The sequence below is a fragment of the Eptatretus burgeri genome, chromosome 12, assembly GCF_056783735.1.
Source record: "Eptatretus burgeri isolate ZD-2024b chromosome 12, Ebu_testis_v1, whole genome shotgun sequence".
NCBI lineage: Eukaryota > Metazoa > Chordata > Myxini > Myxiniformes > Myxinidae > Eptatretus > Eptatretus burgeri.
Genome location: NC_140972.1, coordinates 17,340,884 through 17,355,883, shown reverse-complemented (window position 1 = coordinate 17,355,883; position 15,000 = coordinate 17,340,884). Strand labels below are relative to the sequence as shown.

General features: G+C 42.9%; 1 protein-coding gene across 2 annotated transcripts in view; it reads left to right on the top strand.

The window, feature by feature from the left end:
* Positions 1 to 15,000, top strand: part of SMC2 (structural maintenance of chromosomes 2) — a 106,812-nt gene that overhangs the window by 41,235 nt on the left and 50,577 nt on the right. For both annotated transcript variants that reach the window (XM_085849702.1, XM_085849704.1), the window contains 3 exons: positions 7,104 to 7,239; positions 7,974 to 8,098; positions 9,714 to 9,907. In XM_085849702.1, the coding sequence (XP_085705828.1) occupies positions 7,104 to 7,239; positions 7,974 to 8,098; positions 9,714 to 9,907 (455 nt within the window). The remainder of the gene's footprint in view (positions 1 to 7,103; positions 7,240 to 7,973; positions 8,099 to 9,713; positions 9,908 to 15,000) is intronic.

Sequence of the window (15,000 nt, the reverse complement as noted above, 5' to 3'; positions counted from 1 at the left end):
CTCCAGGTGTATTTCCTCGATAGCTTCGCACAGCAGACTGAAATTAGGGGCCAGAACAGGCGCCTAAATCAACAGCTTCTCGGGAACTTGACTGAATGGTTCAAATACAACAACCACTACGTCCAACAGCTCAAGACCGCCAAAGACATCATCGAAGAGGACAATACTGAAGAACGGAAGATCGTGATCAGAGAGGGCAAGAGGCCCCAGGGTCAGCATGAACGGCGATACTGTTGCGTGGCCGGACGTCGGCCGCGAGCACGACTGCAGAGTCGGCTCGACCGATCGCCCGGAATTCAGATCGTACTTCTTTGGGAAAGTACGGGTCCCTTTTTGGACTGTGAAGGGTCAATATTTCCACCACGTGGTACAGGGTTATTCGCCAATTATCAAAATACCTAGAGACCACGTGGTGATCTACCGAGTCTTCACACCCTCGACGGCACCCGTACGGAACGAGCCGCCTAGCGTACTCGAACCGTGTGTGACCCGAGCGGACAGTCACCAAAGTCCCATCGGTCCAAATGTCCCCTTTACAGCCGTAACTGCCTTTACTATTTCTCCAACACGCAGCACGCTAAGCCAATGAAAGAATGAACACGAACGAGCTGAAACATTGAACAATCGGGGTTTATTTATACAATAATGGGGGAAACTAGGGAAGCACGTAAAGGCAGAGCTAAACCGAATATAATAAATGCAAGTATATACAGCAAAGGTACTTAACAGTTTACTACTTAAAGACGGAGCCCCAGACACACACGCGCACACACACACACAAATACCCTAAAATGACCAGACCAAATGGTCTTTATTGAGACCTATCTTGGACCTGTTCACCTCGTGCGGTCTTCAAGCTGGTCGGTCCGGCGAGAGGTGAGCCGAACCCGGACACCGGCGGGCGACCCTTGCGGTTCCTGTGGGGACTGGCATCGCTCGAGCTCTCCGTCGTGGTGAGGAGGATAAGGACGGCGTCGACCACGACCGGCCAGACAGGCTCCCTGAGATGAGCGCTTCAGCAAGACGAGTGCTCCAGCAAGACGAGATGTCCAGGTCGGGGAAATGCTCCTTCCCCCGGAGCTCTTGAGCTGTTTCTCCTCTCCTCTCCTCTCCTCTCCTCTCCTCTCCTCTCCTCTCCTCTCCTCTCCTCTCCTCTCCTCTCCTCTCCTCTCCTCTCCTCTCCTCTCCTCTCCTCTCCTCTCCTCTCCTCTCCTCTCCTCTCCTCTCCTCTCCTCTCCTCTCCTCTCCTCTCCTCTCCTCTCCTCTCCTCTCCTCTCCTCTCCTCTCCTCTCCTCTCCTCTCCTCTCCTCTCCTCTTTTATGCGCCTCCGCTGGCTCGACCCCTCCCCCACTCGGCCCGCGGAGAATCTCGGAGCAGAGGGTTGTTCTCATTCTCTGCAGCACTGTTGTAACGGTCGTTTCTGTTGTCGTGCTGATTTATTTTCCAATAAGAATCCTAACTATAAAAATAAATCACAGCGCATGGACATTTATTTACCCATTAGACAAGGGAAAGGAAGCTATCTATAAAACACATACTTACCAATATAACTAATCTATAGGACCTGAATGTTGTGTGCAATAGGTTTCCAAATTCGTAACAATACAACGCCCAGACAGCAGCTGAGGTGATAATCCTCATGGACAATGAACCAATGGAAAATCGTGACATCGTCATTCGCCTGAAAGATGGCGCCCTCAAGAGGATCTTTGTGAAGCTGTGGGTCTTTGTCCTTGTCGGGAATCTTAGCCGCAATGACCAAGTCAATCTCTTCCCGCCTGATTTTGTACTGTGGGTCTTGCCAGGTGAGGATGTGGGCGTGTGACCCTCTCCACTGGCGGTCCACGCAACATGCTTAAGAGACAGTGTGACGCCATGGCATATGTCCGAAGGATGGGCCGGGCTGACTTCTTCATCACCATGACATGTAACCCGCAGTGGGCAGAAATCGCGGACAACCTCCTGCCAGGTCAACAAGCACAGGACAGACCAGACATGGTGGCACGGGTATTCCGCCAAAAGCACAAGAAGCTGATGGAACTGATTGTGAAGGAGGCTGCCTTTGGCAAGGTGCGCGCTTGGCTGTACAGCATCGAGTACCAGAAGCGAGGCCTACCACACGCCCACATCCTCACCTGGCAAGACCCACAGTACAAAATCAGGCCAGAAGAGATCGACTTGGTCATTGTGGCTAAGATTCCCGACAAGGACAAAGACCCACAGCTTCACAAATTGGTGCTGTCGCACATCATCCACGGCCCCTGCGGAGCAATCAACATGAACTCGCCCTGTATGGTGGACCGGCAGTGCACCAAACATTTCCCCAAGACATTCCTTCAGTGCACAGAACAAGGCATAGACAGCTATCCCGAGTACAGACGCCGCAAGCCGGAAGATGGCGGACACACAGGCAACATCAAGATGCTACAGCGAAGCAAATGCATCAATCAAGAGGTTACCAACCAGTGGGTCGTCCCGTACAACCCGCTCCTACTGCAGGAATTTAATTGCCACATCAACGTGGAACTCTGCAGCAGCATAAACTCCATCAAGTATGTACTCAAGTATGTCACAAAGGGAACAGACCAGGCAGTTTTTAAGCTGCAGCGAACACATCACGACGACGAGCAACAGACCGACCAGCCGAGAGTGGTGGACGAGATCGCCCTGTTCCAAAATGTGAGGTCCGTGGGCAACTGTGAGGCAGCCTGGCACATTCTGGAGCACCCAACACATGACCACTTTCCACCAGTGGTTGGCTTGGCCGTGCACCTCCAGAACGGACAAAGAGTAGTATTCACCAAAGCCAACGCAATGAACATAGCTCAAGGGCCATCCCCAGCCACCACCCTTACTGCCTTCTTTGAACTATGCAACAATGATGTATTCGCCAAAACTCTCAAATACGCTGATGTCCCTGAGTACTACACTTGGAACCGAAGCACAAAGAAGTGGATACGGCACAAAAGGGGTGTCCCATTAGACAGAAACGACCCACAAAATGAGATCTGGCGGGCTCCAGCAATTGGCCGCATCTAGACTGTCAGTCCAAGGGCAGGAGAATACTACTTCCTGCGAATGCTCTTCAATGAAGTGACCGGTCCGACATCCTTTGAGAATCTGAGGACAGTCAACAACCATGTCTGCGATACATCCCGAGAGGCCTGCCATATGAGAGGCCTTCTGGAGGATGACCAGCACCTGCGCCTGGCCATGGAGGAGGCCACAGTCACCCATTCTCCAGCCAACATGTGAAGTCTCTTTGCGATCATCCTCACAGCCTGTGTCCCCAGCAACCCAATTGACCTATGGACACAGTTCCGCGATCACCTCTCAGAGGAATTCCTCTACCAACACAGGCGCCACGTGAACAATGTAGACGCAGACTACAATGACGACATTTACAACCAAGCCCTCTGCTGTCTTGAAGACAAGGTCGCTCTGATGGGTGGCCAACCTCTGCAAGTCTACGGCCTCCCTGCACCACAGCATGACACGAACGAGAGGCTTTCCCAAGAATACCAGAGGGAAGTGAGCTATGACTTAGAAGACATGGTGGCGCAGGCAGAAAACCTCCAAACCAATCTTGCAGATGATCAGCGCACGGTCGACAACACGTTCCTTGAGATTATGCAACAGACCGATAACCCGAATAACAGCCACCAAGGCAACATCATGTTCTTGGATGCCCCAGGTGGAACGGGCAAAACGTATCCGATCATTCTCATCCTTGCTAAGATCAGGTCCCAAGGCGAGATTGTGCTGGCAACAGCCTGAAGCGGAATAGCCGCCACTCTCCTCCAAGGTGGCCGAACAATGCACAGCACCTTTAAGGTGCTGCTCGATACGCACAGGATGGACCAGCCAACGTGCAAAATCACCCGCAGCTCAGCCATGTCTAAAGTCCTGAAGGATTATCCTGAAGTCCCGAAGGACATCAGCCATTATCGTAGACGAAGCACCCATGACCCACAAATCGGTATACGAGGAGATTGACCACACTCTTCAAGATATCACCAGTATCAACAGACCAATGGGTGGCATCCCCACTCTCCTTTGTGGGGACTTCAGGCAAATCCTGCCGGTAGTGAAAAATGGGACAAGGGCAAACATTGTCAACGTCACCCTCAAGCAATCCCACCTATGGACCCATGTCAAAATCATGAAGCTCACCTTAGTAACGACACTGCAGCTGCTGACTTTGCACACCTGCTTCTGGACATTGGAGAAGGTCGACTCCCTCTCACTGCTGAGCCTGACACCATCAGCATACCACCTACACTTGGAAAGTGTGTTGTCAGACTGGAAGAACACAAGGCGGAGGTCTACCAAAACTTGGCAGCCAACTACAACAGGCCGGAGTGGTTAGCAGAACGGGCCATCGTCTCTCCACTTAACACCAATGTCAACCACCTCAACACTTAGCTCATGAATGAGTTCCCCGGAGAAGACAAACAGTACAAGTCAGTGAACAGTGCCGCGAATGATGAGGAAGCCTTGACCTCCCCTGTGGAGTTCCTCAACTCCGTCGAGCTGACAGGCATGCCACCACACCTACTTAAACTGAAGGTCGGCTCCCCCATCTCGGTACAAAGGTCCCTGGAGTCACCGAAAACCACCAATGGCACCCGGTCGGTGCACAGTCACAAGACTGCACGAGAACGTGATCGAGGCAGCCATCTCCTGTGGCCCTTACAAAGATCAAGTTGTCCTCATCCCTAGAATACCACTGATGCCTTCTGATGCTGAACTGCCATTCCAGTTCCGCAGGCTACAGTTCCCCATTAAGCCTTGCTTTGCCATGACGGTGAACAAGTCACAGGGCCAGACTTTCAAGGCCAAAGGAGTTGACCTCTCCACAAGCTGCTTCTCCCATGGAATGTTTTATGTGGCAGCATCTCGCACTGGCAACTCTGCAAACCTCAACATCATGGCTCCCAACAATCAGACCAGAAATGTAGTGTATCAAGAGGCACTGCAGTAATCACACGATAAGTTGAGTCTGTTTTAAAATGCAGGATAACATCAACGGTCAGGATACTCCAATTACCCATTCAACTTGAAATGAACAGTTTCTCATTGCTTCTTAACCCCATAAGTGCGCATTTACACCGTTGCTCTTTATCGCACATTTATGTCGCCCTCGCACTTGAGGGGTTTAAGTGGTTTACCCCGCAACGCAGCGTGGGTACCCCAGCTAGTACTGTATATTAATCATGTGTTTATTGCACTGTTACATTATTGCCTCCACCGAAGGTGGAAGGAGGTTATGCTTTCACCCCTTTCTGTCTGTTTGTGTGCAGGATATCTTTAAAACGTTGTAGACGGATTCAGACGCAACTTTGTGGACATGTTGGGTGTGAGACAAGGAAGAATTGATTCAGTTTTGGTGAAGATCTGAATGTGGATCTGATAATGTTTTTTAAGTGATTCTTCACCATTGAGAGATATGGCTAAACCGATTATAGAGCACAATATCTCAAGAAGTTGTGGATGGATTCGGATGACACTTTGTGGACAGGTTGGATGTGTGGCAAGGACGAATTGATTCGATTTTGGTTGAAGATCTGAATCCGGATGCAAAGATTATTGAATTTTTTTTAAGTGATTCAGCAATGAGAGATGGGCCAAAAACGATATATAGCTTGCTATTTCAAAAATGTATTGGTCCCCATATGTTCTTGTGTATCAGGCATTGCATGGTGGAGGTATGTGCTCTACCGAATGCCCTTCTAGTTTAGTCTAGGCAAAATGTTTTTTTTTTTTTGTGTCAGCAACCAATCCCACTTTTTCTCAGAAGCCCTTGTTATCAGTATTCAGTTTCACCATTCGTGGTGATCTCAGGGATGAAACTCCTGTGAATGGCGAGAGTTTACGGTAATCAATTTACTTTGTTAGTAAGCTAATAATCGATTTATTTTGAACATTTTTTTTTTCTGCAAAGTTTTATTTTAAAAGCCACCTTTACATTTTTGAAGGAGTGCTCATGGATTCTTCACACACCAGTTTGAACAGAAACATTTATTTTCCTACCGCCATAGAAACCCTATAGAAGGACATGGAAGGAGCACACAAAATTTTTATTGTAATATTTCTCGAAGAAATGGAAAATATATAAAAGCACACGGAAAGAGCATACCACCACCAACAACAACCACAGCCGATTGGAATTCACCCAGATCTCGTGACGTTTGAGACCCTTGCTTATGGCTAACAGAGCTATGTTGCCACGACAACAGGTAACAGTTGGTGCTCGATTTATGCTAACATTTTGCTTTGGAACTCACTTAGAGAAACATGCTATCATACACTAATGCACATTTCTACCGCACATATTTGCAAAAAAACTGTGATGACTTCATTTAATGTGACAAAAATGTCCGAGTGATTTTGCGAGTTAACGGCGAAACCTGGCTTGACTCAGACTCGGATTGGAAGTGCAATTCGCTGAGTTCGAGTTTGGGAACTTGATTCATGTACAGTACTTATTTTTACCCTCTTGTCACCTCCTTCTACCATCAGCATATATTTTTGTGTGCAAAGAAAGATCAAAATCAAAAAAGCTATGACGCATGAATAATACCGCATTTATGAATGTTGTTGTCCTCCACCCTGCGACAAGGTTGGAAATGGGGGACATTAAAATGAGTTCCGACTGACCGATCATCCGTCCATGTACTTTTGTGTACGTAATATTTCAAAAACCATTGAATATTTAGCTTTCATATTGCAGATATCTATTCCTCATAACATTATCTCAACCTGATTAGATCACAGCGGTTGTTGGCTGAATTATGTTGCCATGGCAATTATCTCAGTAACTTGGCTTGTGTAAGTGATATTTCAAAAACCATTCAAGATTTAACTTTCATATTACACAGATCTATTCTTCATATCACCCAAAAGGTGGGGGACCAAGAGTATCAGCTCCTATTTTTTTGAAATGAGGTCTGCTTATTTAAAATTTAAATAGTAAGCAATGTGCTTTTTAAAAATTACTTTTTTGTTTTCTTGTAAGAAGCAAATCCAATTATTTTGAAGAGATGACATTTTAACCCAAACCAGAATTGTTGGGTTTTTTTGTTGCTTTTTTTGTCTCTCAGGTGCCAGAGCTCAAACTACCTCCGTGTTGCTCCAGCTTCAAAAACTTTCTGCTCAGAATCAGGAGCTGGAGTCTGCTCGTGCTCAACTTGCTGTCATTGAGCAGCAGCTTGCAAAACTTGAGGAAATTGCAAAAAAGTACAATAAAAATAAAATTTCTTATTTGCCTTTTATGTTATTGTAAATTGACATTTCTGCTCTTACCTTTGCCTTAGCTCTGGCTTTTATTATTATTATTATTATTATTATTATTATTATTATTATTATTTTAATTTTTTGTCCTCACTCCATACATTCTCCAGTTTAAGCTGGCCACACACCGGAGCAATTTTTTTGTGCAAATTCTGGCCGATTTGTCTTAGTATTGCTTGAGCGTCTCCAAAGAATCCTCTGTTTCACCTCTCAATCAAATTTGTTGCATGGGGCTCATTTGCAAGTCCTTTCTTTCACCTGAGGAATGTACCATGATCGTTCTACTCCTCCAGCACATTGCCTGCGGTGACGACGTATCATTGGTGTTCACAATATCCGTATGGAATCTCCACTTTTATACCCCTCTCAAGTCAAGGCAAGTCAGACAGCTTTGTAGAGTTCCTCTCAAGAAGAGGATTGTCAATTTAAAAGTTTAATTTAAACACCCAAAGACAAATTCCCAGGAAATGAAGCCACTGTTTGAAATTCACCTGGAAAACATTTGAGATGCATGCAAGATTTGCTTCCATCATACCTGAATGTGTTGATTGCTTTTGTGTAATCGCTGGGATTTTCATGATCGAATTGCCGGAATGTGTGGCCAGCTTTAAACATTTCTCCGATAGGATTCTTGGATCAAGTTTTGAAACCTTTGGTGTGTGGGCACGATGGTGCTGCAGATATGGGGAGCTGAAGCAAGTGGTGGAACTTCACAAACAGCAAGAAGCACTCCACCTCGCAACCTTGCAGCAGAGTAGAGAGCACAGGAGAGAAGTGGAGTTGAAAACGCTTCAAAATACTATCAGTAGGTGCACTGTTACATTTTTATAATTGATCGGATGCAATTTTCATGAATAAACTGTTGTGTTGAACAGATGTTCAAGAATGTCAACACAAAATACACCAATGTTTCTGAGTAGCATGCAATAGTGCCTCCTCCTGCGTTGAAATTTCCTGCAAGGGAACTAATTAATATAACTTGAAGGGCTCTCTGTGGAGCGTATACCTCCGCCACGTAACGCCTGATCCATGAGCATATCGTGCCCAATAAATTTTTGAAATAGCAAGCTATATATCGTTTTTGGCCCAATATATGTGAAATAGCAAGCTATATATATGTATATGTGTATATATATATATATATATATATATATATATATATATATATATATATATATATATATATATATATATATATATATATATATATATATATATATATATATATATATATATATATATATATATATATATATATATATATATATATATATATATATATATATATATATATATATATATATATATATATATATATATATATATATATCGTGTGTGTGTGTGTATATATCGTGTGTGTGTGTGTGTGTGTGTATATATATATATATATCGTGTGTGTGTGTGTGTGTGTGTGTGTGTGTGTGTATGTATATGTATATGTATATGTATATGTGTGTATATATATATATATATATATATATATATATATATATATATATATATATCTATATCGTGTGTGTGTATATGTGTATATATATGTATATATATATATATATATATATATATATATATATATATCTCTCAATGGTGAAGAATCACTTTTAAAATTCTAACCGTTGGATCCGGATCCAGATCTTCACCAAAATTGAATCGATTCTTGTCACAAAAAACCAAACCTGTCCACAAAATTTCATCCGGATCCGTCCACAACTTTTGACATATCTTTTGCACAGACAGACAGAAAGGGGTGAAAACATAACTTCCTTCACCGGTGGCGGCAGTAACTAGAACGGCACTTGATACAGCACATACCTTTGCCAGGCAGAACAGTTTACGTTTTGTATCCTACTGATAGGCTGGATCCACATCCGGACCTTAACAAAAATCTAATCTGCTCGTTCTTGTCATCTACCCAACTCATCCACCAAGTTTTTGTCTGTCCATAACTTTTTGAGATATCGTACTATAGTATATACCATTTTGACCCTATCTCAATGGTGAATAATCACTGAAAAATTTAGGATCTGGATCCGGATCCTGACCAAAATCTAATCAATTTGTTCTTGTCACGCACCCAATTTGTCCGCCAAATTTCGTCCAAGTCGTCCATAACTTTTTGAGATATTCTGCTTACAGACAAACAGGAATTCATAACCCACTTCCACCTTTGATGGCAAAGGTAATTATTGGGCATATGTCAGTGACCAATGGATAAATTATTGATCATTGCTTAAAAAGTTTTCGTACAGATCACCATCAAATGCTGATGCTCACAGGCATGAGCAAAAGAGTCATTAGGATCATGGTTGCCATGTAGAATCAGAATTTTGGAAATAAGATTCTCAATTCCTATATTTCTCTCATTTTGTCACTTTGACCCTTCTCCTCCCCTCCCCACCACCCATCCCATTTACTTCCAGAGGAAGGTGAACAGGCCGCCAAGGAAGCAGCTTTTACCTTGCTGGAGGCAGAGAAGCGTGCTTCTTCACTGGAGAAACAGCTGGCCAGTGCCAAGGGTGGTCGTGATAGAGAACTCCTCATAGCACGAACTGAGCTTGAAGCATGTCGGGACCGGTCAAACTCTGCAAGCCAAACCCTTAAAGAGCTTGAGCAGGTCTGTGGTTACAACATGGGTGGAGGAATAAATGAGATGGCAAATTGGAGCACAGTGCATGGTCATTGTCTTTATCGTGTGCACTGTGTTTTTGCCCTCATAGTGTAATTGATGATACAGTTATGATTAATTTGGTTATTATGAATTTATCTTTGAAAGTTCCCTCATCATGCTTCCTTTCGAGGCATTTTGCTTACTTGTATATAACTTGAAATGTACCCCCCCCCCCACTTCTCTTTTGTTATTATAGGGGACGTAAACATTGAAACAGCACTTTCCATTACTTAAGTAGATGAACAGATAAACACCTTTTTTCCAAGTACACACGGCCATTCTTTTCTTGATGCTTGTCCTTGAGTCTGCTCTTTGGAGACTCCTTTTACATCATTCATGGTATTCTTTTTATTTCAAAAAGACTTCATCTATATTCAAAGATGGCAGGGTGGAGGGTTCATATTGTTGAGTATTCTGTTGGTACATGTGTACAGAAGTAGTGGGGCAACATAGCATAACAATTGTGCATTTTGCGAGGAAAGCACCAAATTTGGCACACTAGTAGCCTATCATATTATGAACAGATTTGGATATTGGGCCATCTCAAAATTTTTGATGGCAGTGGAAAATGGCTGTCACAGCCATCAGCGGCTGAATTTGAGATGGCCCAATATCCAAATCTGTTCATAATATGATCGGCTACGAGTGTGCCAAATTTGGTGCTTTTCTCACAAAATGCACAATTGTTATGCTATATTTAGCTAAGTTGCCCCACTAAAGGGTGGGGAGGTGGTGTGGTCTGTGTGTATGATTGCATTTGTATTTTCGGGTCAAAGCAGCGAAGTGAGAGCCAAATTGTTTCAGAAGTCGTGAAAAAAATCAATTTTCATGGACAGTGAAGTTGTTGCAGCATAAAAAAATCCAAGATTCACTGAACATTTTGCAAAAAAAAGTTTATAAAAAGGATTGGTCATCACAAAATGTCATCATTTTCAAAATAGGGTAGGATTTTTTGATTTGGTCAGGCTGACGTGCAAGTTTTCAGCTCAAACAACAGCAAAGTCAGCTCTAATGATTGGTCCAGGACAAAAACATTGTAGTTTTGGGGTTTTATAGCTTGTACCATTGTTTCATAATGCTATGTGAACCATTGTTTAAAATATGCAAGTATTTATTTTTATTATTATTATTTTTTTTTACAGTTTCGAAATGAAAATAAAGGGCTTCGGATCAATCAACATGAATTAAAAAGCGTTTAATAGGAGCAATATATAATTTCATTAATGTTCAGACTCTATACGAACTTCGAATATCATTAGATACACCAACAAAACAAAACAAACTGATAATCATGGCAAAATATACACATGCATGGAAGCTAAGATTCTCTAGATGCCGTTCATGAAAATGTGACGTACTGGAAAATAATCTCATTTTGTCATTTCTGGACTAACTATATCAACTGGATCACCTAAATTGACTATCATGCTATTTTAATGCGATTGCAGCTACACCGATGTTTCATACAGCGTTCTAATTTCACTTTCATTGTTAGAATTCATTTTCACAGTATCGTTTCTAGCAATTCACAATGCAAATAATCACCATATTACAGTTTTAGCAGTCAAGAAAGGGAGAACAATCCTACCTTTGATAACTAACTTGAAGAAAGTTCGAAGATACAAGTATTCAATAACATTTTGTACGGTTTTCCAGATTGGATTCTGCTCGAGTTCGATGGAACAAGCCCAAGGTCAGGCAACAGATTTGGGGTTGCCATAAGTATTATTCTAAGCTTTTGAGTTTCCATTTTCCCATAAATATTATTATTAATTGAATTCTCAATCAATTTTCATCTCCAAAGACTCACCTTATCACTAGTTATCGGTCAATTTTCTGAAAGAACCACGGCCACAGCTGTCGGCAGCTCATCGATGACTGTCATTCGAAGGGTCAAAAACCCAAAATTGTCCAGAAATGATAACCTGAATATAATACTGCATCAATGCTATCAGTAAGCTTAGTAATATAATCAAAAGCATTTATTATGGAAAATATCATGAATTACACAGAAAAATCACCTTTCTGAAAATGTGACGGACTGGTGGAGAAATTTTCATCAGATGATATTTTCACTAATATGGGGAATAAGGGAATGATACTTGGTCAGATTAATCACTCCCATTGTATTTGAGTATATAACCAACAACAATTTAATTGCCATGTTATTAGTCTAAACTATTGACTGAAATGCAAAATGTGACGGACCGGTGGAGATTTACACTGGCCAAACCCAATTTGCAAGCCGAGTCATATCAGTTCCCTAATCCTGATGGTACCTAGCATGAAAGTTTAATATTACTCGAAGAAACTTTCAAGCAATATCATTAGAAAAAAATATTTATTTTCTATCGGATTGGACTCAAGGGAATTTATAGGCACCAATAAGAGCCTTCTAGTGTGAAAATGGTCAATTTCGACGTTTTCCGTCAGTTCACATTGATAGACCCTTTTCGAGCTGATCCAATTCTATTTTCAAATAATATTGGGGATATTTGTCATACTGGGAACCAAGACCAACATAAAAATTGAAATAATTATGTCAGCCCTACAAGAAATATCATTAATTTACAAATGTGAAAATAAAAAACAGGCCCTTATTGACAACTTCATTACAAATTCCCCAGAGTGAGCACATGAAGGACTCAATATAGACCAGGAAGACCATACATTTTTTTTTTTAATAGATTTTCAAACACTTGTTTAGAAAATCTCCTCCAAAATTTTGTTTAGTAAACTAGGCACACTGATCACTTTCTACAATGAGGGTTCCCTGAAACACCGTGGCTCACACTTCCCTGCGTTGGGCCTTTAGCAAAAATGACTTCAGGGTTAAAATGGGGATTAATTGGTTCACGAGCCAAACCCGTGCTCCACGCAAAGTTTCTCGAGTGAGGGTTCGTTGGGACGTCAACATATCCAGTGATCACAATATGATTTTTAGAATTTCTTTAGATACAATGTTTCTTGTTACTTTTTTGTGTCAAATGCACCTTCTGAGATAGTCAGCATGTGCAGAAGAGGGTTTTACATTGCAGACGCTGTTTTCTAGGAGTGGCATGACGCCTCTCGGCGGTGGCGGTCTGTGACGACAGACGTAATGACATCAGCCAATGACGGATGATGTCATGACGTCATTACGCCTCTCAGCGGTGATGTCACACGTTGCCATGCAAACTAATGTAAAAATTAGAAAATCGCCAAAAATTCCAAAACCTGTCCATCTGGCGCAATCTCACACAGCCTATGCTATACATTAGACGACAGAGCACTCGCATACCAAAAGTGGCGACAATCCGTCCGGTAGTTTCGGAGGAGATACGTCCACAAAATATGGCTTAGCGTATTAATATAATAATAATTGATGTAAGAATAAGCCATCCTGCAAATACTCTAATTAGTGTTGTCAGGATCGATTGTACAGGAATACCAATGTCTTCCCTCTAGCCCTGTTTTTTTTTTTTCTCTCTCTCGTTGCATGTGCTTTCGTTTTCGCCAACCCTCACCCCCCCCCCCCAACCCCATTTTTTGATTCCTGGTCAGGTGCACGTGGGTAATGGTGACTGAAATGTCAGGTCTGCAGTACATGACATCATTAGCCCTGAGCCGCAAGGGTCACATGGCAGGCAGAATGTTAAATAGGGGAGTGCTAATAACGCCACTTAAAAAAACCTTTGAAAAGTCTCCCATGGGCACGCAGAACAGTTTATCTGAGGCCAATTGAAGCTGGAGCCAGACAGAGTAGTTTTGCCAGTCTGCTCGTGAATTGAAGTCTACATTCAGTCTGCCCGCTATGCCAGCTGGGCAGGGTTTGTCTCCGGAAAGCTTGGCTCCGGACGTGTCTGGGCGGTGTATGTCGGTGCAGTGTTTATACAGGGGTTTCCTTATTTTTTGGAGTAGGAGGCTACCATTAAAAAGTAGCAGGTTACCATCACCGCAAGCGAAGCGAGCGCAGCTGTATGGCCAGGGTCCAGGGCCCAAGGCGGGCCGTGGAAGCCAGAGGATCCAGGTTGGCTGGAGATGCATTCTAGCATGATTTCTGACATGAAATAGTTCTCATTATCATGCTGCTGGGGTGGAAAACTCCACAAAACAGGTGGTTAGGCCTATACTGGATGTAGTTGCATTAACATACTGACTGACTGACTGGTTGACTGAAATTCAGCTATACTGTATAGTTAGTTCAAGCAGCTTTTAAACAGGGTTCATTAATTTAAGGCCATGGTTTAGGGCACACCAAGGTGTCTGGAAGATGGAGTATCTAAGCACTTTAAAAGAGGCATTTTGACAACATTTGGGCCATACCTTAGTTCTTAATCGGGAGATGATACTGCATATGGTGGAGTACAGTGAGCAATCTGAAGTAAGTGTGTTACATAATAATAGTGTAGATGAACTAGCATTCATTAAGGAAACCATATTCCATTTCACTTCTGTGAGTGTTCAAGCTTTGCTGTATGAATGCTGTGAGCATGAAGGATTACATTATTATAATAATGTTGGGTAAAATGTATGAATGCCAGAAGCTTACCTCCCATGTCTTTGGACTTCTTCGAAAATCCAAAGTCAAACAGGGATTTTTGTTTCGATGCCATCGTTTCGGCACCGAAACTGCGAGGCTTACAAAGTTTATTTTCTTGAGGTCATTGCTGTATGGGATCAGGGTATCAGGCCAACAGTGCAAAACGAGGCTAAAGCAGAGAACTCTCTATTGCAGGAGGCGTGTTTTAGCTGCTTATGTTATTTTTAGTTGTGCTCGACCTGGTGAGAGTACTAACAGTAAAAGTAAGCCCGCTTTTATCGAAATACTAATGTGTTTTCGTCTCGGATTTCAAAACAAGGGGTGTAGAGATTTAGTGGTGACAAAAAAAAAAACCGAAAAATCGGTGCTGAAGTAGGTGGCGACCTTTGACATTTTTTCTCTGAGTAGATGGCTGCGGGTCGCCAGTAACCGGCTTCTAAGGAAACCCCTGTTTATGTCAGGGTGGTGTTTATGTCTGGGTGGTGTCTGTCTCCGGAAGCGTCACGTCGCCTCGGGG